General features: G+C 36.6%; 1 protein-coding gene across 4 annotated transcripts in view; it reads right to left on the bottom strand.

Annotated features, from left to right (window-relative positions):
• Nucleotides 1-23099, bottom strand: part of EXOC6B (exocyst complex component 6B) — a 738950-nt gene that overhangs the window by 205143 nt on the left and 510708 nt on the right. For all 4 annotated transcript variants that reach the window (XM_023732748.1, XM_004369208.2, XM_023732740.1 and 1 more), the window contains one exon: nucleotides 18804-18945. In XM_023732748.1, the coding sequence (XP_023588516.1) occupies nucleotides 18804-18945 (142 nt within the window). The remainder of the gene's footprint in view (nucleotides 1-18803; nucleotides 18946-23099) is intronic.

Here is a 23099-nt window from a genome sequence, read left to right as displayed (position 1 = left end):
GTGCCTACCCTGGGTTGCTGGCTTAAGGGAGTGAGCAGTTTATTTTTTCCCATTTGTTAGTCTGTTCACTCTCCAAGGCAGGGAGAATGGCTCCGGGCGTGTGATGGATCCTACTTCCGGCCCAGGGGACTCAGCAATTGCTGAAGCCGGTCTGGGACCCAGTGCAGAGCATGGTGTGGGGAGGTAAATGGGAAAGAGGTTTTTCCCTAAGGGGGGTGTTTTCGATCCGCACGGTAAGCCATACGCAAGCACTTATCTTTCGCCGATGAGGGCTGCTTCTCACTGGTTCTGGGTGGTCATGTGGACTCTCTGGTGTGGGTCTCTCCTGGTGCGGAAAACGCACCTCCCGAGCATCACTGCTTGCCTGCCTCACCACTCGCCCATGAGCTGCTCAGGCCTGAGGGGTTCAGGCTCTTGCAGGGTCAGGTCTGGCAACTCCTCGATGCTTCTGAACCATCTCTCTCTCTCCCTGCTACTCAGTCAGGTTCCTCAGCTCTGCCTTTGATGTTCAGGGCTCCCAGATTGCCACACATAATCGAATCACTTGTTTTCTCGGGTCTTTGATGTAAAAGTGTCTACTGGAAGCATCTGACTTCTCCGCCATCTTGGCCCCGTCCTCTGAATAAGATATACTCTTGAGGTCCAATTCAGATCAAGTGCAACATAACTTGATACTGGGTCCATTTTAATATCTTGGTTACAGCCATACGTGTGCTAGAAAAATTAATCAACTTGTGAAAATTACTGGACTTGGATACAATAAAATTAAAACAGTCGTTTTCCCCTACATGGCCACTTCTTCAGTGAATCGGAAACTTAAAGATATTAAATTGAAACAAGCACTCTTCATTATTATAGCTCATTTTCAATAAGGCATAGTAAAAAGTTCTGCAAGTCTTGCCAAGAGGAAGTTTACAATTTCTATATTTTCTAGTTTTCATTCTTTGCTTCATAGAATTGATTTAGTATTAGCTGGGAATTTTTCTCCGAAGAATGGGATTTTAATGCAAAGTATTAAAACAATGATCCCACATCCATGTTAAATGTTTGTATTAGATCAGTATCAACATAAATACTGGTCTGCCATTATGCTTATAAGGTTAACAAATTTATTTTCAGAGGTCAGTACTTTAAAACACAAATTTGCCACTCGGCAGTTTGGAGTGGCCCTTTTTTCTTTTCCTTTAAAACAAACAAACAAACAAACACAAAAAGAAAAAAAGGAGAAGAGAATCTCTGCTAATGAAGCCTCAGACCTTAAGCTGGGAGTTATTACATAAGGGGCAAGAAATTCACTTCAGACACAATAGGAGCTCTAGAAGAGGCTCTAAGGCATTTTAACTCCCAGGCGCTGCCAAGTGAAAGGAGGACATAACTAATTTAGGGTAGTTTGAAGAAAATGAAATAAAAAAGAATTGTTTTTTAAGGTACATTAGCAACTTCCTTCCATGGTAGACTGGCGTTTTATAAGGAACAGCCTAAAGGCTAGGAGGTATAGGAGATAAATGAATATTTCAAGTAAAAAGCACCACTGTCTTTAAAATGGTCCTTGTTGAAAAGCCCTCAGAAATGCTTTTTATGGAGGAGTAGCGAACTCTTTTCACTGGTTAACTGTCTGGGCAGGGACTTATGCTACACCTTGTTTCCATCCATAACAGGCAGTAGTTAACAATAAGATTCCAGTGAGTCAGAGCGGAAAGGTAGGCCCTAAGACCAAGGCTTGGTCCTTAGTCATCAAAGTGATATCTTTGTTTTTAAAAACTTTAAAGAGGTCTTTTGCAGCAGATTTGCCCAATACAATATGTCGTTTGATTTCTTGACAGCTGCTTCTATGGGCATTGATTGATGACCCAAGCAGAATGAAATAATTCACAACTTCACTTTCTTCTCCACGTATCATGATGTTGTTTATTGGTCCAGTTGTGAGGACTTTTGCTTTCTTCACATTCAGGTGTAATCCATATTGAAGGCTGCAGTCTTTGACCTTCATGAGTAAGTGCTTCAAGTCATCTTCATTTCGGCAAGAAAGGTTATGTCATCTGCATATCTCAGGTTGTGAATGAGTCTTTCTCTAGCTCTGATGACATGTTCTTCCTCATATAGCCTGGCTTTTTGGATTATTTGTTCAGTATACAGATTGAATAAGTAAGGTGAAAGGATACTATCCTGCAACATACCTTTCCCAATTTTGAACCACGCAGTATCCCCTTAAGGAGCTGGGGTGGTGCAATGGTTAAAGAGCTTAGCTGCTAACCAAAAGGTCGGTAGTTTGCACTCACCAGCCACTCTGCAGGAGAAAGATGGGGTAGTCTGCTTCTGTAAAGACTTACAGCCTAAGAAAACCTATGCAGCAGTTCTACTCCGTCCTAGAGGGTCATAGGAGTCGGAATCGACTCAACAGCAGTGGGTTTAGTATTCCCCTATTCTGTTCAAACAATTGCCTCTTGATCCATGTACCGGTTCTGCAAGAGTACAATTAAGCATTCTGAAATTTCCATTCTTTGAAATGTTATCCATAATTTGTTATGATCCACTCAGTCGAATGTCTTCCCATAGTCAATAAAACATAGAGAAACATCTTTCTTGTATTCTCTGTTTTTGGCCAAGATCCATCTGACAATAGTAATGATATCTCTTGTTCCACATCGTCTGCGGAATCTGGCTTGAACTTCTGGTAGCTCCCTGGGAATGAACAGTGGCAGTCTTTTTTGAATTATCTTCGGCAGAATTGTACTAACATGATATTAATGACATTGTTCAATAATTTCCACATTCCATTTGATCACTTTTTTTTGGAATGGGCACAAATATGGATCTCTTCCAGTAAGTTGGCCAGATAGCTGTCTTCCAGATTTCCTGATATAGACAAGAAAGCACTTCCAGCGTTGCATTCATTTTTTGAAGAATCTCAACTGTTACTCTGTTGATTTCTGGAGTCTTTTCAACAATGCCTTCAGTGTAGCTTTTATGCCTTCCTTCAGTACCAGCAGTTCTTGATCACATGCTGCCTACTGAAATGGTTGAACTTTGACCAATTCTTTTTGGTACAGTGACTGTGAATTTCTTCCATCTTCTTTTGATATTTCCTATCTCATTCAGTTTTTTTTACCCATGCTGTTGTTATTAGGTGCTACTAAGTCAATTTCGACTCATAGCGATCCCATGTGACCCTCATAGGGTTTCCTTGGCTATAATCTTTATGGGAGCAGATTGCCAAGTCTTTATCCCATGGAGCTGCTGGGTGGGTTTGAACTGCCAATCTTTTGGTTAAAAGCTGAGCGCTCTGCTACCAGGGCTCCTCTTTTTACCCACAGAATATTTTACATTGCAACTTGAGGCTTGAGAAATACTGACGGTGCTGTTTCTTTTTGGTTTTCTAACCCTAGGTCTTTGCACAGTTCAGCATAATTCTTTACCTTGTATTCTCAAGCCGCCCTTTGAAATCTCCTGTTTATCTTTTACTTACTTCATCGTTTCTTCTGTTTGCTTTAGCTACTCTGCACTTAAGACCAAGTTTCAGAGTCTCTTCTGGAATCTACTTTGGTTTTGTCCTTCTTTGCTGTCTTTTTAATGATCTTTCACTTTCTTCGTGTATGATGTGTCCTTGAACTCTTCCCACAGTTCTTCTAGTTTTGGGTCACCAGTGTTCAGTTTATCACATCTATTCTTAAGATGGTCTTGAAATTCAGGAAAGATGTAGTCAAGGTCATACTCTGGCCCTAGTGGACTTGCTTTGATTTTCTTCAGCTTCAGCTTGAACTTACACATGAGCAATTGATTCACTAGTGTCTAAAAACTTCAGCTTTTCTAAATGCAAGTGCTAGCAATCATACAGTTTTCACATTTTCTAAATTCCAATGTTAGAAATATGAAACAGAGAATGTTAAGGCGGTTTTTGAGCTTGTTTCTCTCTCTCTTTCTTTCTCCCTCCCTCCAACTCTACATATACTCATATACATACACATGCACACACACATATGCAAGCGCACACACACACAATTAGATAAAATAAAGGAACAGGGAAAGAAGACAATTTTTTAAAAATCAGTGACACTAAAAGCAGACTAAATAGATTGTTTAATTAAAACAGCAGAACGCAAATCAGAATCTTTTGGATGCTAAAATGCTAGAGCAGATAATGATGAGAAGGCATGAAAATTTGTCTTTTAAATATCTTATAAAAATTAGGACTTTCAACAATAAGCTTGAGATGTATCAGGTGTTGTTCTATCCAAAGGCAGTAGGGAGATTAGAAAGTTATGAGGGGTTCTTGCAGATGTGACTGAAAGTCTGTCAACTTTCCACAATTAAAATAATTTTTAAACAGACATGGCATTTAGAATGGTTTTCTGGTTTACACCCTATAAAATGGACCATTTAAAATAAATAGTTTACTGGCATCACCCCTAAAGACATGAAGTGAGAGCAAAAGAAAATATGAAATGTATAAAATGCCCCAGTGTAAACACTTGGAGACAAGCAAAAACAGTGAATGCATCAAATATTCTTGAGAGACTCTAGCTTACTACAGACATTAAGACACTGGCCTAAATGAGTAAAAGAAAGGCACAAATGGCTTGATGAAAGGAGGCAGCAGTGCTAAAGAAATAAAATAGTTTCAGCTGAGAAGATGGGTCTAGTTGATACAGCACAACGGGATGGCCAAACACTGCTCTGGGGCTAATGACGAGGTTTCTGGTTTGCAATGGTTAAGATGGGCTGTTGTTGTTTCTACTGGTTCTTTAGTCCTTGAAAATGTGCCTAGGTGTTTACAAGGAAATCATGGGGATTAATGAAAATTTTTAAATAATTGCTTTTAGGAAGTTTCCAATAAATAAACAGTAAAAAAGCTTTGGAGATTAAGAAATTTCTATGATGTACCCCTCAAACAGTAAGAAATTCATGTTTATCAAGTCTGGAACTGTGGTCTAGTGACATGAAAGTAGCAATAACCACAATATACTTTTTGGATTTTTCTTCTTTGAAATGGCATCTCTTAATCTTTCTGGCTCCTGAAACTTTCAAAGTATATAAGGTCTCAAAGTTGAGAAAAAATAAGAAATGAATCCTCAAACAGCTAAAAATAAAATGTAGAGAAAGAGGGAAGAAGCACCAAATTTGGAATAACAATTAAAAAAAAAAAAAAAAGCGGATCCTTTTCAAAGCCATGCAATAAAATGGCCTTTTGGTTGTTTAAGTCAGATCTTCCCAATTAAAACAAAAATTTACTTGAACTAAAACCAGAAAAAAAAAAAAAAATCAAAACAATTTCAAAGAAGAACCAGTCACTGTCCTTTGTTGGAACTGTGACGAGTAACACATTTACCAAATAGCCAGACACAATTTCAGGGGACTGAGAGAATTTGCCACAGAAAAAGACGCTTAATTGGGAATTATGATCCTCTATGTAGCAGGTCCTTTGCACTCCCTCATCACCAATGTCCCCCACAAAGAATCCAAGGTAACATCTGCTGCTAGAGAAGGTACTTTGTGTTGGCCAATCTCTGGAAGCCAATAGCAGGGCTTGACAGTGATGTATAACAAGGTTAGAGCAGCATGATCCATCTTCATTTTCTTGACAAGGATGGCATCTCAGGCCACGGGGAGGAGAAGCAGGTTGCCTGCCCCCACTGCTCAGGTTGGCAGCACCTACTATCAAATGACCAGGTGTCTGGCAATGGGCTCAGAGAGACAATGCCTTATCTCCTGGAATTCAAGGAACTTCAGCTTATAAACCAAACTAACTGCTGAGTGGGCACTACTCACTGACCCTTGTCTTAGAAAAGCCCTCCCAGAGGGGACAGGTTCTATCATCTGTAGTCAAAGAGAAGTGGCATTGCCATTCTTAATGGCAGAGGCCTTCTATTTGGGTTTTCCAAAGCTAAGAAAGGCACATCATAAAAGCATATCACCTAGTACTGACAAAACTTGTAAGCGTGGGAAGACAACAGCAGAAAAAGCAAGGCTTTTGTACTGCTTATTTTTGATGGAAGGAAATGTGCAGTTTTTGCTCTTCCCAAACCATTTCAGATGAGAATCCAAGCTCAATACTATTTATAAAAATACCTGTTGAGGGCCTGGGAGGTGAGGGAGACACAAAGCCACACAATCCATAAGTTTGTAGAGGTTTCTGCATAGATTGAGTGAAAGTTATGTGCTTGAGAAAATGATACCCAACTATGGCCCCTATATGCATTATCCTACAAATTCCCACTACACTTAGGTTTTAAATCTGATTTCTTGTATAAAATATCTCAGTGTACCAGGTCCTGTAGAGAAAACAAGGAGCACAGAGAAGGAATGAACTGCTGATTACTGTATTTATACACAATTGTCAGCTCAATGATTCTCCCTCACAAACCTGTAAGTTTCACAGTAAATATTACATCAAAATAAGAATTAGAATAGAACTGATAAATGGAGAAACCAAATGATAAAATGAATAAAGAAGTGTATGTTTTTCCAAAGACTGACTACCCAAAACCATATATATTTCCAGCAGAGAATGAAAACAGTATTGTAAAGAATCTTAACAAAATAATTTTCTGATTCCATTAACTAGTTGATCAACCAAAAGACAAAATTCATTAGCCATGAAATGTGTCTCAGGGAACACGTTATTGTCTTCACCATATTAAAGCAACAGCAACTAATTATCCTTAGAATTTTACGTGTGAAGAGCACTGGAAATTATAGGAAACAAGTTTATTTTGTAGTCTATCATCAATCTTCTGTCCTTAATGTTTCTCAGATGGAAGAGGGCAGAAAGAGAAAGCTTGCTTTAAAATTATAATTCAGAAGGATGAGGCTGAGGACAGCAGCTAAGGAATCTGAAATCAATGATAATAAAACACACAAAATGACCTTCAGCAGTCTACCCATAGGAAATTTGCATCTTCAAGCACTGTATTTCCTCTAACAAAACAGGCATCTGTTATTTTCATATAACCAAGGATATGAGGTTTAAAATTTTGCTGGGCTCAAACCTTTTCCATTTGTCTCTATCTAAACTTACATTCTTAAGACGGCTCTCTTTTGAAATTAGAGGAGACAAAAAATGCCTAAGACACAATTTGAAAAGTATTCTTCGGATAACGTAGAAAAAAATACACTTTCATTGTAAAGAAAGAAAATTAAAACTTTTCACAAGAATCCCTTAGTATGAAATGGTGCCATTTTGTACAATGATTTAATGTTTCCAGGATGTATTTAACATTTTCAAAGAGAGCTAACTTTTCTTTTTAAAATCTACATCTACCAGTATTCACATCCAGATACCAAAGTTTCCAAAAGAAATGTATTCATATTCCCTAGCCTCCTCTGAGGTTCAAGACTGCTTAACTAACATGTTTCATCATGACAACTCTGATTTTACCCACAGCCACACTGACAACTCTACCACAATACTGTAGTGCTTCAGGTCTTGAATACAGTAGACAGTTTGACTTTCTTCCTAAACCAACAATATCCAAAAGTAAACAGTATAAAGCAGACTTGGAGACAATTCTGCCTAAAATAATTATTTTAGAAAAAAATTAATGACCTTATTCTGATGCCACTGAATTTACAAGAGCCCCAGACAGCCATCACTCAAAGTCGGCTTTCTGCTTCTATATACTCTAAGTCCCCTGAGAAACATGGCATTATACTTAACTGTAATGAAAATTATAATAAAAATACTTACTATTTGTTTAGTGCTTACAAATATTTATTTATGTACTAGGATGTGTAAAGCATTTCACATATATTATCTCATTTAATCTTTATAACAACTCCACAGACACGAAAATATCTACTCAGTCTCCCCTCCCATGATAAATCTTAGTATCTTGAAACTAAATGTAAATTCATAAATCATAGACTCCAGTTTTCTCATTTTATAAATCAGGATCCCCAAACTCAAACAGGTTTAATAAATTCCCAAAACCATAGAGGTAGTTGTTGGCAAAGTTGAGGTTATAATTCAAATCTCCTGACTTCCAACCCAGTGTTCTTTGTGATGATGACAACAACAACAGTGACAATGATGATGGTAGCTAACACTTACTGAACATTTACTATGTGTAATTACTCACTCATCACAATAAGTCTATGAGATAGGTACAACTGTAACTTCATTTTACAAACAAAGAAACTGAGATTTAGGGAAGGAGTTAAGTATGCCCAAGCTACTAAATTAAAGATCTGGGTTTCAAAGTCCAATTTGTCTGTTTCCATAACCTAAGACTTTAATTATTATGTATTATATAGCTGATACATTGAGGATTGACTGTTGGTGGCATAGATGCTTTATAATCCATAGAAGTTGGTTGTAGGACGTATGTGCTTTGCCAATTGTCGACTCTCCAGTTGTGCACCCTTCTAAGAGAATATTCCCTATCCACACTCCAGGTTGCTCTGCTATTTGCATCTTTTGTCCTCCATTCTCAGTTACTTCCTACCTCTATGCCTCCCATCTTCAGAGCTGATGGAAGAGATCCAGAAACTGAGGCAGCTGCTAACGGAGTAGTTTTTATTCATTCAATAAATATTTATTAAGCAAGTACTATATATCAGGCACTATGTGAGATGCCAAGGACACCGTAGTAAGCAGGGCAGACATGATCCTTGCCTTAATGGATCTGTTGTTTACCTTTTTCTTGGATTCTATGAGATCCATATATTTAAAATAAGCCCTCCTTTATTCTTGAACTAGCTTGAGTAGATTTTGATTTGTTGTAAACAAACACACTTTATTTAAGACAATCACTACTGGGGAACAAGCTGGTAAACAGAAGGCTTTCGAGAAAAAGTAGAATGTTTGGAATTGGTTAGCAGGGTGATGGCAGGGCAAAGGGTATTGAGACTTCCCCTCATTTCCCAGGATGGAAAGCCAGCAGTCTAAGGAATGTGACAGCCAAGTTCATAATTAAGGAATTAACTGAAGTCACCTGGAAACAAGTCTCCACTGAGGGTGAGGCATTCGAAGATCAGGTCCTGCTACTATTGATCAATTTAATGAGATTGAGGAATATGAGTCATGTAATTGCTTTTAACCACATTGGGCAACTTATAACAAAAAAGGGGCAAACTCTGGTCCTTCCTAGAATGCCCAGCTCAAGAATCCAAGAAAACATAGTGTCATTATGAAGCTCTATGACAGTAATCTGCCTGCAGCCGGATACCTGAGTGAGCTGCAAATCAAGTGCATACACTGATCTTTCAAGTTATGAACTGATACTCCAGCTGCCTTTATAACCTCACCACATTTCCTTGATACATGCAAGAGTACTGACTTGGAACTTGAACAATGATATCTGGGAGAAGTCAGAAAAACTGTGGAACCTTGACCCCTCAGTCTTCTCCAAAATGCTCTCCATTGCATTCCCTTTGCCAGAGAAGAGTACACTCTATTCTGCTATGCTTGCTCCCTTACTGAATTATGTGGTGGGAGTAGGATCTAAACACAACATGGGCTCAAGGGTGATGCACAAAATCAGAGTAGGTAAGAAAGGAATTCTATGCAGAAGAAAATGTAAGAGTTTGCTGGAAAACCTCAGCAAGAAACAGGGAAAACTGTGTGGATATGATTTTGCACTACTGATTCAAGGACAAATAAACATAATTTTAGACTGGCAAATTAATTACTATACGGAATCTCAGTGGAGCGGCTTGATTTAATGAACTAGCTAGTAGTTACTTTAATAGTTTGGTTGGTTGGCTGATGCAGATTTGAGTTTAGCACCGACTTAGTTGCTAGTTAAGGGCCAGAACTCCCTTTGCATAATATAAACTTCAAAGGCTGCAAGAGAAGACTGGTGATGCAAATCTGTCACATATTATATTATGTTTCCCACCAGGGTCCTAAGGGCTCTCCTCTCTTCCCTGTCCTTGGCATTTGGAAGAGATTACCAAATGTGGATAATTAAGTATATGGAAATCGAAAGTCAAGGATAGCTGGGCTCAAGTAATGGAGAAAATAAAAGAAGTGGGTATAGTTATCCAATTGGCAGTTGTTTGGGTCTGGTACTTACGGTTCAGAGAGATCTCCTCATAAAGATTGTTTAGGTCAGAAACCCCAGTGGCAAAATCACAAATAAGACTATAAAGGTTTGACTGACTCATATTTGCTAAAACATTTCACATCTGAGTCAGAGGAGAGAGGGACTTGCAGCCATTTAATTTAGTGACAATATACAGAAGTCCCTAGGTGGTACAAATGGTTTGCACTTGATTACTAATCTAACGGCTGGCAGTTCAATCCCACCAAATGGTACCACAGAAGAAAAGGCCTGGTGATCTGCTTCCATAAAGATTACAGCCAAGAAAACCCTATAGAGACATTCTACTCTGAAACACATAGGGTCACCACGGGTTGGAACTGACTCGAAGGCAATTAACTATAACAACAACAACATATACAAAGAAATGGAAATGTCCAAACTTTTCAGGAACTACTGAATACCGGCTTTGAACTAAAAGTAATTCATTAGGGATGCAGAAAGCCATGGGATTTGTCAGTCAAAGTGGAGACTTAGGGAGGTTAAATGATAAGTGGTGTTCTGCCACTATTTTAATCATGATAGGCTCAGTGAGATACACTGAGGTTCTTTCTGCAAATCCAGAGTTTAGGTAGACTCTCCACAATGGTTTTCTGTAGAATCAGGGCTATTATGGTAGGAAGGGTGATACGGAAGGCTTTGGAGTCTCTCATTCCTTTGCAAAATAGTAAATCAAAGGCCAGGTTAACATGACCACCAAAAAACTGACAGAAATTGGCAGGATGCATTCTATTACCTTCCTGTCCAAGTACCCAGTTTGCTCTGTGCAAAAGACTGATAGGTTCTGGGAAATTATGTAGGGTGACTTAAAGATGACTCACTATGTTTAAAAAGATGCAATTCCCACGTATTTCCTTGCAACCAAATGTGCCCTATTTGAGCATAGGGTTTCACTATGTTATACTTCTAATGTACCAATCTTCTGAATAATTTAAGGAGCTGAGGAGATAAATAAAAACTGAAAATACTTAACATTATAAAACATAAAACAGTAGAAGTGGTAACAAAAGTAAGAAAACACATAAAGGAATATGGATACAGAAGTGGTAATTACAGTAACATTTTCATGGCTGTTTACAAATGATTTTACATATACTATCTCATTTGACTTCATAACAATACCAAACCAAAAAACCAACTGCTGCCAAGTTGATTCTGACTCATAGCAATCCTATAGGACAGAGTAGAACTGCCCCATAGGGTTTCCAAGGAGCAGCTGGTGGATCTGAACTGCCGACTTTTGGTTAGCAGCCTGAGCTCTTAACCACTGTGCCACCAGGGCTCTGTGTGACAAATACAGCAGGGATTAGTACTTCCAGTTTATTGATGGGCTCAGGAAGGTTAAATGAATGAACTCATTCACTCCTATGACTTGAATTATTATAAAGATATCTGCTAAAGCTCCCAAATCATCTCTATTGTAGACTACTACAGCAGCCTTCTAACTGGTCTCTGAGCCTTCTGACAACTGCAGAGTCCTTCTGAAAATATATATAATCAAGTCACTCTCCTATTTAAAATCCTCCAACATTTCCCATTTTATCTCTAGCCTCCAGCATGATACTTTGCACAAAGTGGGGGCTCCATATATATTTGTTGAATAAATAAACAGCCTACTGAATTAACACTGATAACAAGTAGTTCAGCTGGAATATGAATCTAGATCTCTTTACTTTAAATATACAAAGAGAAAGCTTTGGAAATTCCAAACACAGTCAAAGAATGAACATTCTAGTACATGAAAGACACAGTAGCCCAAGTTTGATCAAGGAAATAAGTATTAGGCAATCACCTGCTGCTGTTTAAACCTTATTTCTCTGCCAAGATCCCGTGCTTTAATATCCAAAACCAAATATAAGATATAAATGTATAGAGACATAAGATGAAAATTCATACAAAGCAGAAAAACCCAGAGGTCACTGTCAATTTTTAAAGGGAAAGGAATATTTTCTTCACAACTCTGACATTCCCACTAACCTCCACTTTAAAGGTACTTGGTTTCATCACCTTTCAGTAAGAATTACCTAACAACACCACTCCTGTAAGATAATGGTACCCTAAGCAGTAGTTATTATCTCTAGTAAACAGGCCAGCCAACTGACTGCTTTCTTGCAAAAGCATCATCTGGAATTGGAAAATCATCAAGTCTGGATCATATTTTTCTGGACAACCTCAGAAGTTTGACAGACAACCACCAAAAGGAAAAAGTTCATTTCTTATACCAGGTAAAAGGGTGTCTCTCCAAACCTCATTCACAAACTATGGTTCAAGTGTTCTACAAAAGAACTTCTGAGAGTTGCTGGATATTTACTAGATGATGACAATGATAACAGCAGGAGTAGCTACTATTTACTGCATACTTAGTATTTGCCACACAATGAAATAAATCCTTTCATGAAATATCTCACTAAATCCTGACCCTATCCCTGTAATATTAGATACGATTATTATTCCTATTTCATAAATGGTGCTGTGAGAGGTTAAATAATTCACACATGGTCACACTAAAAGTAAGTGATGACTTAAATCCTTTTCTGGTTGAGCTGACTCTAAATTCTGTGTTCTTAATTAACTATATTGTACTAGCTGAATATCTCAGGTTTATGATAATGCATATAATTCCACTATACATCTGGGTTCTAAGGAAGTGGCAGCCCAGGTCTCAAAGCTAAATACTCAAGGTATATACACATTCTATCTTGTCCAGAGTTTAATTTCTTTCAGGACCTATACAGTTCTTCCAAGGACTCACAGACAAAAGTGAAAATACCTCATGCACACACAACTGGGTAGAAAGACGTAAGTGTTAATTATCTTGTCATTTGGGGCTGCTTTTATACGCCTCTGTATAGTTACTTGAATTTTATGTATCATTTCTTTAAGATTTTTTATAGACCACTGAGCATGTAAAGAAAAAAAAAATGAGGGGGATGTACAGGGAAAGACATGGAAAAGAGTTCTTTCTTTTAAAGTAAAATAAATGTCCATGGAAAATTTCTTGACAGTTAGACAAATACTGCCAATCAGAAATGAAACATTAAATTCTAAATCAATGAACCTTAGTGGTTCCAAGATATATGGAAAAAAATTACAATTTCAGTGGTAATATGTTTATTAATGGCATTGTCATGCCCTACAAACATTGATCTCTCAAACTGACACTAAATCTGAAAGGCTATTACAAATATTGAATGGCTTTTCAGATAACATACTGGCTCTCTGGAACCCCTTTCTGCAGAGTGAACAAACTATTATGTCTTACACTTTTTCATTAAATGATCTACCTCTCAGTCTTAACTGAAAGTTGATTCTCCCCTAAGAATACCAACTCCTTCAAGTAGAAGCAGCTCATTTTTTTTTTTTAAACGTAAAATGTACTTCTGAATTAGGCCATAAGATGGACATCTTCCTTACTCTTCAGTGCTTTTCCCAGACCATCACTCCTCCTCAAGGCTCATCCATCTCAGCTTTATCACTCCTTTTCTTTTTATCTATTAGCTCTATCAAAAATGTAGTCATGTAGTCATTCTTAATCATTCATCATTGACTTTAACTAATGGTGTTGGTTGGTTGCTTACCCTTTTTCTTTCTTTTCCATTATGGCAGAATGAGGTTCTACTTTCTCCCCAAGACTGAGGGAAGGATGGCTTTATACGCAGCTCCAAGACTCAATCTTGATTGGTCTAGCTAATCATTATGATTTTATTCTCCTGATCAATAATTGGTTAGGAGAGAGATAGTTGAAAAAATTCTGGCTAATAACATACAAAGAATCTGGTGTATGAATTCTAGAAACAGTTCTGCTTCTGGATATTAGTATGTCAGATGTAATCCCTGGACTATGCTTATTTCTGAAAGGCAAGAGTATACATAATTTTTATTTTCTTTTTTTCCTTTTCTTGTTCTCCCCTAAACTTTTCACAATGAGCATATATTACTTCTACAAAGCAAAAATAAAAAAGACCTTAGAAAGCCATTCACCTGATTCTGTTACTGGCCAAGATGGAGTAACAGTAAGAGCACTGTAAGAGGGAAAAAAAAAACAAACCTGGAAAATGAACAAAGTATCTAAAAGAATGGCTTTAGATATTGGACAGCAGGCAATTCAGGACTGTGATCCATGAGAGAAGGAAAACAAACCAGGTGAGCCTGCCTAGAGGCAGTTTCCAAGTGGGGAAGAAAGGGACCCAAACAGAACATGGTGGTCTCACTGACTTGAAAAGGCAGAGATTAGAGTTTAGGAGTCCAAGGCAATCTATTTGGAGGGCTGAGTATTTGCAAGGCAGAGTGCCAGAGAGGAGGAAGCAACAAGAGAGACCACTCAGGAAAAACTACAGAAGGGTTCTGTTGAATATTTGGCTTAGTGAGTACTAATCTGGGGGCCAGGGAAAGAATCACCAGAAAAGAATAGTCAGAATAGCTATGGTGCTCATATACTCTCACCAGCCAGAGTAGAAAGATATCCTAATACCCAGGACATTGGAAAGAACTCTCCAAAGGGCACTGCTTTAGGATTGGGGGTGGAATTAGCCCTAGACTAAAGACTCTGGGTCCACCATAAGCTTAAGAGCAAGTCTCAAAGGACCCAACCAATTCCAAGTAACTTAAATGCATGTCAGAAAAACTCTAATACTATTTAAAGGAATGCACTAAAGTGCAGCACCCTGCAACATAAAATTTACAATGCCAGGCATCCCATAAAAAACTGTCAGGAGTACAAAGAAGCAGGAAAACATGACCTATAATCAGAAAGAAAAAAAAAAAATCAATAACAGAAACAGACCTGGAAAATACACAGATGATGGGACTAGCAAAAAAGGTGCATTAAAATAGCTATTACAAAAATGCTCCATATGGTGAAGATGATAAATGAAAACATGAGCACAATCAGGAGAGAAATGAAAGATACAAAAAAAAGCAAAAAAGAATTCATATAGATGTAAAAAGGCAACATCTGAAATAAAAAATACACTGGAATGAATTAATAGCAGATTAGATAGTGCAAAAGAAAAGTTCAAAGAACTTGAAGACAGCAATAGAAACTATTAGAAATGAAACATATAGAGAAAAAAATAAAGATTGAAAAAATAAACAGAGCATCAATAACCTATGGGACAATATGAAGTGGTCTAAAAAATATGTAACTGGAATTTCAGAAGGAGGGGAGAGAAAAAAATTCGTAGAAATAATGCCACAATTTTTCAAATTTAATGAGAATTATAAACTTGGACATCTAAGCTCATATAACTAGCTAAAGCTAAAGAAAACCACATAAAGGCACATCATGATAAATGGCTAAAATCCAGTGATGAAAATCTTAACAACAGTTGAAGAGACAAGAGAAAGTGTATAGAAATATTTAAAGTACTGAAAGGAAAGAATTAGAATTCTTAGAATTCTTTATTTAGTGAAAATATTTTTCTAAAATGAAGACAAAATAAAGACTTTATTTAGTTTAGAGAATTACTACCAGCAGAACTGCACTATAATAAAAGTTAAAGGAAGCTCCTTGAGCAGAATAAAAAATATTTCAGATGGAAATTTGAGTCCACACAAAGGAATGAAAAATGCTAGATATGGTAAATATGTGGATAAATATAAAATGTATTTTAATCACTTTAAGAACTATTTAAAAGATAACTGACTTTTAAGCAAAAATCATACCAATATACTGCAGAATTTATAGAACATGAAGAAGTAATGTTTGGCAATATCACAAAGGATATGTGATACAAAAAGAAAAGTATGCTGTTGTAAAATTCTCACACTAACATAAAAAGGTATAATATTATTTTAAGGTATACTGTGTTAAGTAAAATATGTATATTGTAAACTCAATAACAATAACTAAAATACAAAATAAAGAGGATAGCTCCATTCAGCTGTCTTATGATTAGTGTTTGCATGGTATATCTTTTTCCATCCTTTTCTTTTAACCTATTTTATAATTTTCTTGTACACAGTATATAGTAAGTTGTTTCTTTTTTATTCAGTCTGACAATCTGATGTTTTATTGGGCTGTTTAGACCACTTATACTGAATATAATTTTCAATATGGTTGGGTTTAAATCTACCATGTTACTCTTTGTTTTCTACTTTAACATCTACACTTTGTCCCGTTTTTTTCTCTTGCATTTGTTTTATATTCACTGAGTAGTTTTTATTATTTCAGTTTATGGCTTTATGGCATATTCCAATCCACTGCTGTCAAGTCAATTCCAGCTCACAGCTACCCTATAGGACAGAGCAGAACTGCCCCACAGGGTTTCCAGGGAGCAGCTAGTGGATTTGAACTGCTGATCTTTTGGTTAGCAGCTGTAGCTCTAAACCACTGTGCCACCAGGGCTTCTATGGCATATTACCTATATTAATATCAAAGTAGATTTTCAAGTAAGAAATATTATTGGGATAAAATTGCAAATTATATATTATTTTTTCCATAATTAAAAAAAAATCAACCAAGAGAAATCAATAAGCAGTAAAAATAAAAAGCTGGAGCTGGCATGTTAGCAGACCCATGTAATTTTACACTTTTTTTTTTCTTTTGCATTTGTCTTCTTTTTTTTTTTTTAATTGTGCTTTGGATGAAAGTATACAGAGCAAATTAGTTTCTCATTCAACAATTTATATACAAATTGTTTTGTGACATTGGCTGCAATCCTCGCGATGTGTGAACACTCTTCCCTTCTCCACCCCAGGTTCCCCATTTCCATTCATCCAGTTTTCCTGTCCCTTCCTTCCTTTTTGTCTTTGCTTTTGGGCAAGTGTTGACTATTTGGTCTCGTATACTTAATTGATCTAAGAAGCACATTCCTCATGTGTGTTACTGTTTGTTTTACAGACCTGTCTAATCTTTAGCTGAAGGGTGAATTTCCAGAATGACTTCAGTTGTGAATTACAAGGGTGTCAGAGTGGTCAGCGGTGATAGCTGGGTACTATCTAGTTGTTCTGGGCTCAGGCTGGTAAAGGCTGTGCTATTGTGGTCCATTAGTCCTTTGGACTAATATTTCCCTTGTGTTTTTGGTTTTCTTCATCCTCCTTTGCTCTGGACAGGATGGGACCAGTAGATGTATATTAGATGACCACCTGCAAGCTTTTAAGACCTCAGACATTACTCACCAAAGTCAGATGTAAAACATTTTCTTTATGAACTATGTTATGCCAAATGAGCGAGACGTCCCCCAAGACCATGGTCCCCAGGCTTCAGCCCCAGTAACTCGGTCCCTCAAGGTGTTTGGATGTGTTTAGGAAGCTTCTATGACTTTGTCTTGGTCAAGTTGTGCTGACTTCCCCTATATTGTATACTGTCTTTCCCTTCACCAAAGTTACACTTACTTACCATCTAGTTAATAATTTCCCCCTCCACCCCTCCCCTCCCTTGTAACCATCAAAGATCATTTCTTTCAGTGTGTAAACCTTTTTTTCAGTTTTTATAATAGTGTTGTCATACAGTATTTGTTCTTTTGTGATTGACTTATTTCACTCAGCATCATGCCCTCCAGATTCATCTATGTTGTGAGATGTTTTGTGGATTCCTCATTATTCTTCATCATTGTCTAGTATTCCATTGTGTATATGCACCATAATTTGTTTATTCATTCATCTGTTGATGGGCACATAGGTTGTTTCCATCTTTTTGCTGAATAACGCTGCAATGAACATGGGTGTGCATATGTCTATTTGTGTGACAGCTGTTATCTCTTTAGGATATATTCCTAGCGCTGGGATTGCTTGATCATATGGTATTTCTATAATTTTACACTATTTTAATTTTCTTAGAATTAGAAAAAAATTTCCAGGAGTCTTATAAATTTTCGTTCTTCTTCATTTCTCACGGACAGCACAGTGAACCATACACACTCTTCTTTCCTTCCTCCTTCCTTCCTAATGAAACTATAATTTTGTGTTCAACCCCAAGTGGATATTCATGATGAATATCAACTATGCCAAAAATGATGCTCCTCTTTTACTTTGCCGGATACAAATTTCATAGTTTCCCTTAGAGCTAGGTGACCATGTGACAGTGTTCTGGCCAATGAAGCATAAAGGGAAGTTTGCTATGGGTCTCCTGAAATGGTTTTTATTCTCTTAATAAAAGGAACAGGTTAAGTTTGATCATCTTTTACTGTCTTGAATGTGGGGTCTCTTCTGAATATAAAATATATGAGGATGAAAAGTCCATACCCTAAGGATGGCAGAGGAAAAGGATCAAAAGTGCCTAGGTCCATGATGATGTCATTGAGCAGCTAAGTCAATACAGCAAGTGATTGCCTCTGAGAAAGATAAAACATATTTGTTTAAACCACTCTGTTTAATGTTTTCTGTTTCCTATAATAGAAAGCATTTCTGACCGATAAATGCACACACCATTGGTTCTTCCAACTAAGAAGAGCCTGCAGATAAGATATAAACGTAGTTTTAAAATATAAAATATAAAAGAAACTATTGGGAGCGGCAATCTTTTGAAGTAATTGGCTCAATCACGTTTTATTTGGTGTCTATTAAATGCACATCTGCCTTATATCTCTCTCTAGATTGCAAGGTTCCTTGTGGACAGGAGTCTTCTCTGTTTTATGTATAGGCCTAGGCACTTTTGAGTACTCAAATTAGCTTGCAGATAGACCCCATTTCCATATATCCCTTAAATTATCTCTAACTATTCTTTGACTCCATCAGGAACAAGAGCCCCACAGACCTAAAATATATTTTGGAAGTGAGTATGGAGATAAGACAAATAAGCAAAGTGATGGTTCACTGTCTTACGTTCACATTCTCTGACATCCAAGTTGAACTGCTGTAATGCTCCCAAGGTGAGCTGTCTGACTTCAGCTTCGAGCAAAAGATGCATCAAGGATGTGGCCAAATGCTTACAAGCTGACATACATGCTGTCTGGGCCACCTTTCCCTGAAATGCAAGAGTGTAAATTATAATGTTAATGGTTAAAATGAAATACCGATGAAAATTAAAATAATTTATATTTCAATTAGGTATTTCTCTAAGATTCTCCATTATTATACCTTTGCATTCAAATAATCTTGGAATTTATAGAACTCAGTGGCAACCATGTTAAATATTAACTCAATCACCGTCAGTCATGGTAGCTATAACAATAGGCTGAAATTTATATAAAGCCCGGGTACTTAGTCAAGAAGTACCTTTTCCTTTCTAAATTGACAGTAGAAAAACAATATTCAAAATCTTAAACTGGCAAGGAATATTCCACAGAATAAATTTCAAAAAGCCTTTTCCAGAGACAAAGGGGAGCATTATATAATGATAAAACTGTCAATTCACCAGGAAGATATAACAATTATAAATATATATTCACCTATATTAGGACCCCAAAATATATGACGTAAAAACTAAGAGTACAAGAGAATAGACAATTCTACAATAATAGTTGGAGACTTCAATACACTACTTTTAATAATAGATAGAACATCTAGAAAGAAGACTAATAAGAAAACAGAGGATTTGAACAACTCTATAAACCAACTAATCTAACAGACACATACAGAACACTGCACCCAACATAAAACAATACACATTCTTTTCCAGTGCATATGGATCATTCTCCTGGATAGACCATACTGTAAGTAACAAAGCAAGTCTCAACAATTTTAAAATGACTGAAATCAAACAAAGTATATTCTCTGATCACAATGGGATGGAACTAGAAATTAATAATAGAAGGAAAACCAGAAAATACACGAATATCTGGAAATAAAACAATATGCTATTAAATAAACAATAGTCAAGGAAGAAATCAGAAAATACTTAGAGTTGAATGAAAATGAAATCACAACATACCAAAACTTACTGGATGCAGTAAAGGCAGTGTTCAGAGGGAAATTAATATCAGTAGTGCCTACATTAATAAGAATGATTTCAAATCAGTAACTTAATTTTATAACTTGAGGAACTAGAAAAAGAAGAGCAAACTAGCCCAAAGCTACCAGAAGGAAAGAAACAGAAAAGTTGAGAGCAGAAATAAATAAAATAGAGTACCCTGGTGGCATAGTGATAAAGAATTCGGCTGCTAACCTAAAGATCGGCAGTTCAAATCCACCGAGCACTCCTTGGAAACCTTATGGGGCAGTTCTACTCTGTCCTATAGGGTCACTATGAGTCGGAATCGACTCAGTGGCAACAGGTTTGGTTTGGTTTATAGAAAAACAACACAGAGATCAACTAAACCTAAGTCATTTCTTTGAAAAGATCAATAAAATCTACAAACCTTTAGCAAGACTGACAAAGAAAAAGAGAGAGGATGCAAATAACTAAATCCAGAAATGAAAGTAGGGACATCACTTTGCTTATTTCTGATCCTTTTCAGAAATAAAAAAGATCATAAGAGAAAACTGTGAACAACTGTATACCATCAAATTAGATAACTTAGATGAAATGGACAAATTCCTAGAAACACATAAACTACCAAAATTGACCCAAGGAGAAATAAAAAATCTCAACAGACTCCTAGCACATGAAGAGATTTAATCAGTAATCAAAAGCCTTTCAACAACAACAACAAAAGAAGTCCTGGACCTGATGGCTTCACTGGTAACTTACACTAAACACTTAAACAAGAATTGATATCAATTCTTCCAAAAGATAGAAGAGAAAGAAACACTTCATAACTCATTCTATAAGGCCAGCAATTACCTCGATATCAAAGTTAGACAAAGACACCACAAGAAAACTACAAACCAATATACCTCATAAATACGGATGCAAAAATCTTTAAAATACTAGCAAACCAAATCCAACAGCATATTAAAAGGATTATACATTATGACCAGGTGGGACTTATCCCAGGGATGCAAGGTGGTTCAATGTAAGATCAATCAATGTAATAAATCACATTAACAGAACAAAGGAAAATAATCATATGATCATCTCAGTTGATACAGAAAAGGCATTTAAAAAACTCTGACACTCTTTCATGATAAAAACACTCAGAAAACCAAAAATAGAAGGAAAAATCCTCAACATGATAAAGGACATTTATGAAAAACCCACAGCTAACATCATACTCAATGGAGAAAACCTAAGAGCTATCCCCTTAAGATCAGGAACAAGGCAAAGATGGCTGCCCTCACCAATGCTCTTCAGTATTGTACTGGAAGTTCTAGCCAAAGCAATGAGGCAAGTAAAAGATATAAAAGGTATCTGAATCAGGAAGGAAGAAGTAAAACTAACCTTATTCACAGATGACAGGATCATAAATAAAGAAAATCTCCAAAAAGTCAACCAGAAAGCTACTAAAGCTAATAAATTAATTCAGCAGACTTGTAGGGTACAGGAGCCCTGGTGGCAAAGTAGTTAAGAGCCTGTCTGCTAACCAAAAGGCTGGCAGTTCAAATCCACCAGCCATTCCTTGGAAACCCTATGGGGCAGTTCTACTCTGTCCTATAGGGTCTCTATGAGTCAGAATTGACTTGACAGCAACAGGTGCATGTGTGGTGTCTGCAGGGTACAAGATCAACACACAAAAATCAGATGGGTTTCTATACATCAGCAATGAGCAATCTGAAAAGGAAATTAAGAAAACAATGTCATTTGCAATAGCATCTAAAATAATAAAATATCTAGGAATATTTTTAACCAGGGACATGAAAGATTTGTACACTGAAAACTATAATACATTGCTGAAAGAAATTAAAGAAGACCTAAATAAATGTAAAGACATTAAACGTTCATGGTTTAGAAGACTTAATATTGTTAATATGTCAATACTACCCAAAGCGATCTATAGATTTAACATAATCCTTATCAAAATACCAATAACGTTTTTTTGCAGAAATGGAAAAGCCAATCCTTAAATTTACATAAAATTGCAAAGAGCCTTCAATAACCAAAACAATCTTGAAAAAGAAGAAGAAAAATAGGACTCAGACTTCCCAATTTCAAAACAGTCTAGTACTAGGGTATTATATGATGACATGAGGAGTACCTAAATTGAGATAGTGAACCTCTCATTAATCAGAAATAAAGAAAAAAATCCCTCCCTAACTTGTTATGAAAAATTTTTAAAAAGTTAGGAGGAAAAAGTATAGTTTTTAAGAGAGTTGGGAGTATATATTCAGCATATGGATGGAAGGAGTTCAACTTGTTCCCATTGAATTAAAGTGGTATAAATCTAGTTCTGAGACTTTCCCACTTGATTAACTTCTTTATTTCTCAGTCATCTTTCAAGAAACACAAGAAATATCTCTTAAAATATTTCTTGTTATGTATATTTCTATTGATGTATAATTACATACAGTACATGTACAAATCTATGTGTATAGCTTGATGACATCCGTATATGTAAAAACTATGTAATTGCCACCCAGATCAAGATATAAAATATTTCCATAAACTCACAATTTCCTCATGGCCCTTTCATGTCAGTAGACCAGTGGCACACTCTGAGATAACAATTTTTCTGACTTCTAGTCCCAAAGATTGTTTTTGCCTATACCTGAACTTCAAACAAAAGGAATCCTACAGTATTGTGCTCTTTTGTGCTTGGCTGCTTCACTTGGTATAATGTTTCTGAGGTTCATCTATGTTGTTGTATGTACTCATAGTTTGCTCCTTTTTATTGCTGAGGAGTATGAATATATTATAATTTGTTTATTCATCTTCCTATTGATGTGCATTTGGGTTATTTTCATTTGGAGTTTATTATGAATTAAGTCTAAAAGGAAATAGCAACTTCTTTTGGACAAATACCTAGAAGTGAGATTGCTGGGTCACAGAGTAGTTGTATGCTTAACTTTATTACAAACTGCCAAAGCTTTAAAGAGGTGGTTGTACAATTTCATACTACCAACAGCAATGTATGAAAGTTGTTCTATATCCATTCCAACACTTGATATTGTAAATTTGTTGTTGATGCTTGTCTGCTTTCTTTTAAAATTCTATTGTGACATATATATAACCAGGCCAAACCCATTGCTGTCAAGTCAATTGTGACTCATAGTGACCCTATAAAACAGAGTAGAACCGCCCCAGAGTTACTAGGGAGCAGCTGGTGGATTTGAATTGCTGACCTTTTGGTTAGCAGCTGAGCT

The sequence above is a fragment of the Trichechus manatus genome, unplaced genomic scaffold, assembly GCF_000243295.1.
Source record: "Trichechus manatus latirostris isolate Lorelei unplaced genomic scaffold, TriManLat1.0 scaffold00004, whole genome shotgun sequence".
Taxonomy (NCBI): domain Eukaryota; kingdom Metazoa; phylum Chordata; class Mammalia; order Sirenia; family Trichechidae; genus Trichechus; species Trichechus manatus.
This window is presented reverse-complemented; position numbering and strand designations above follow the sequence as displayed.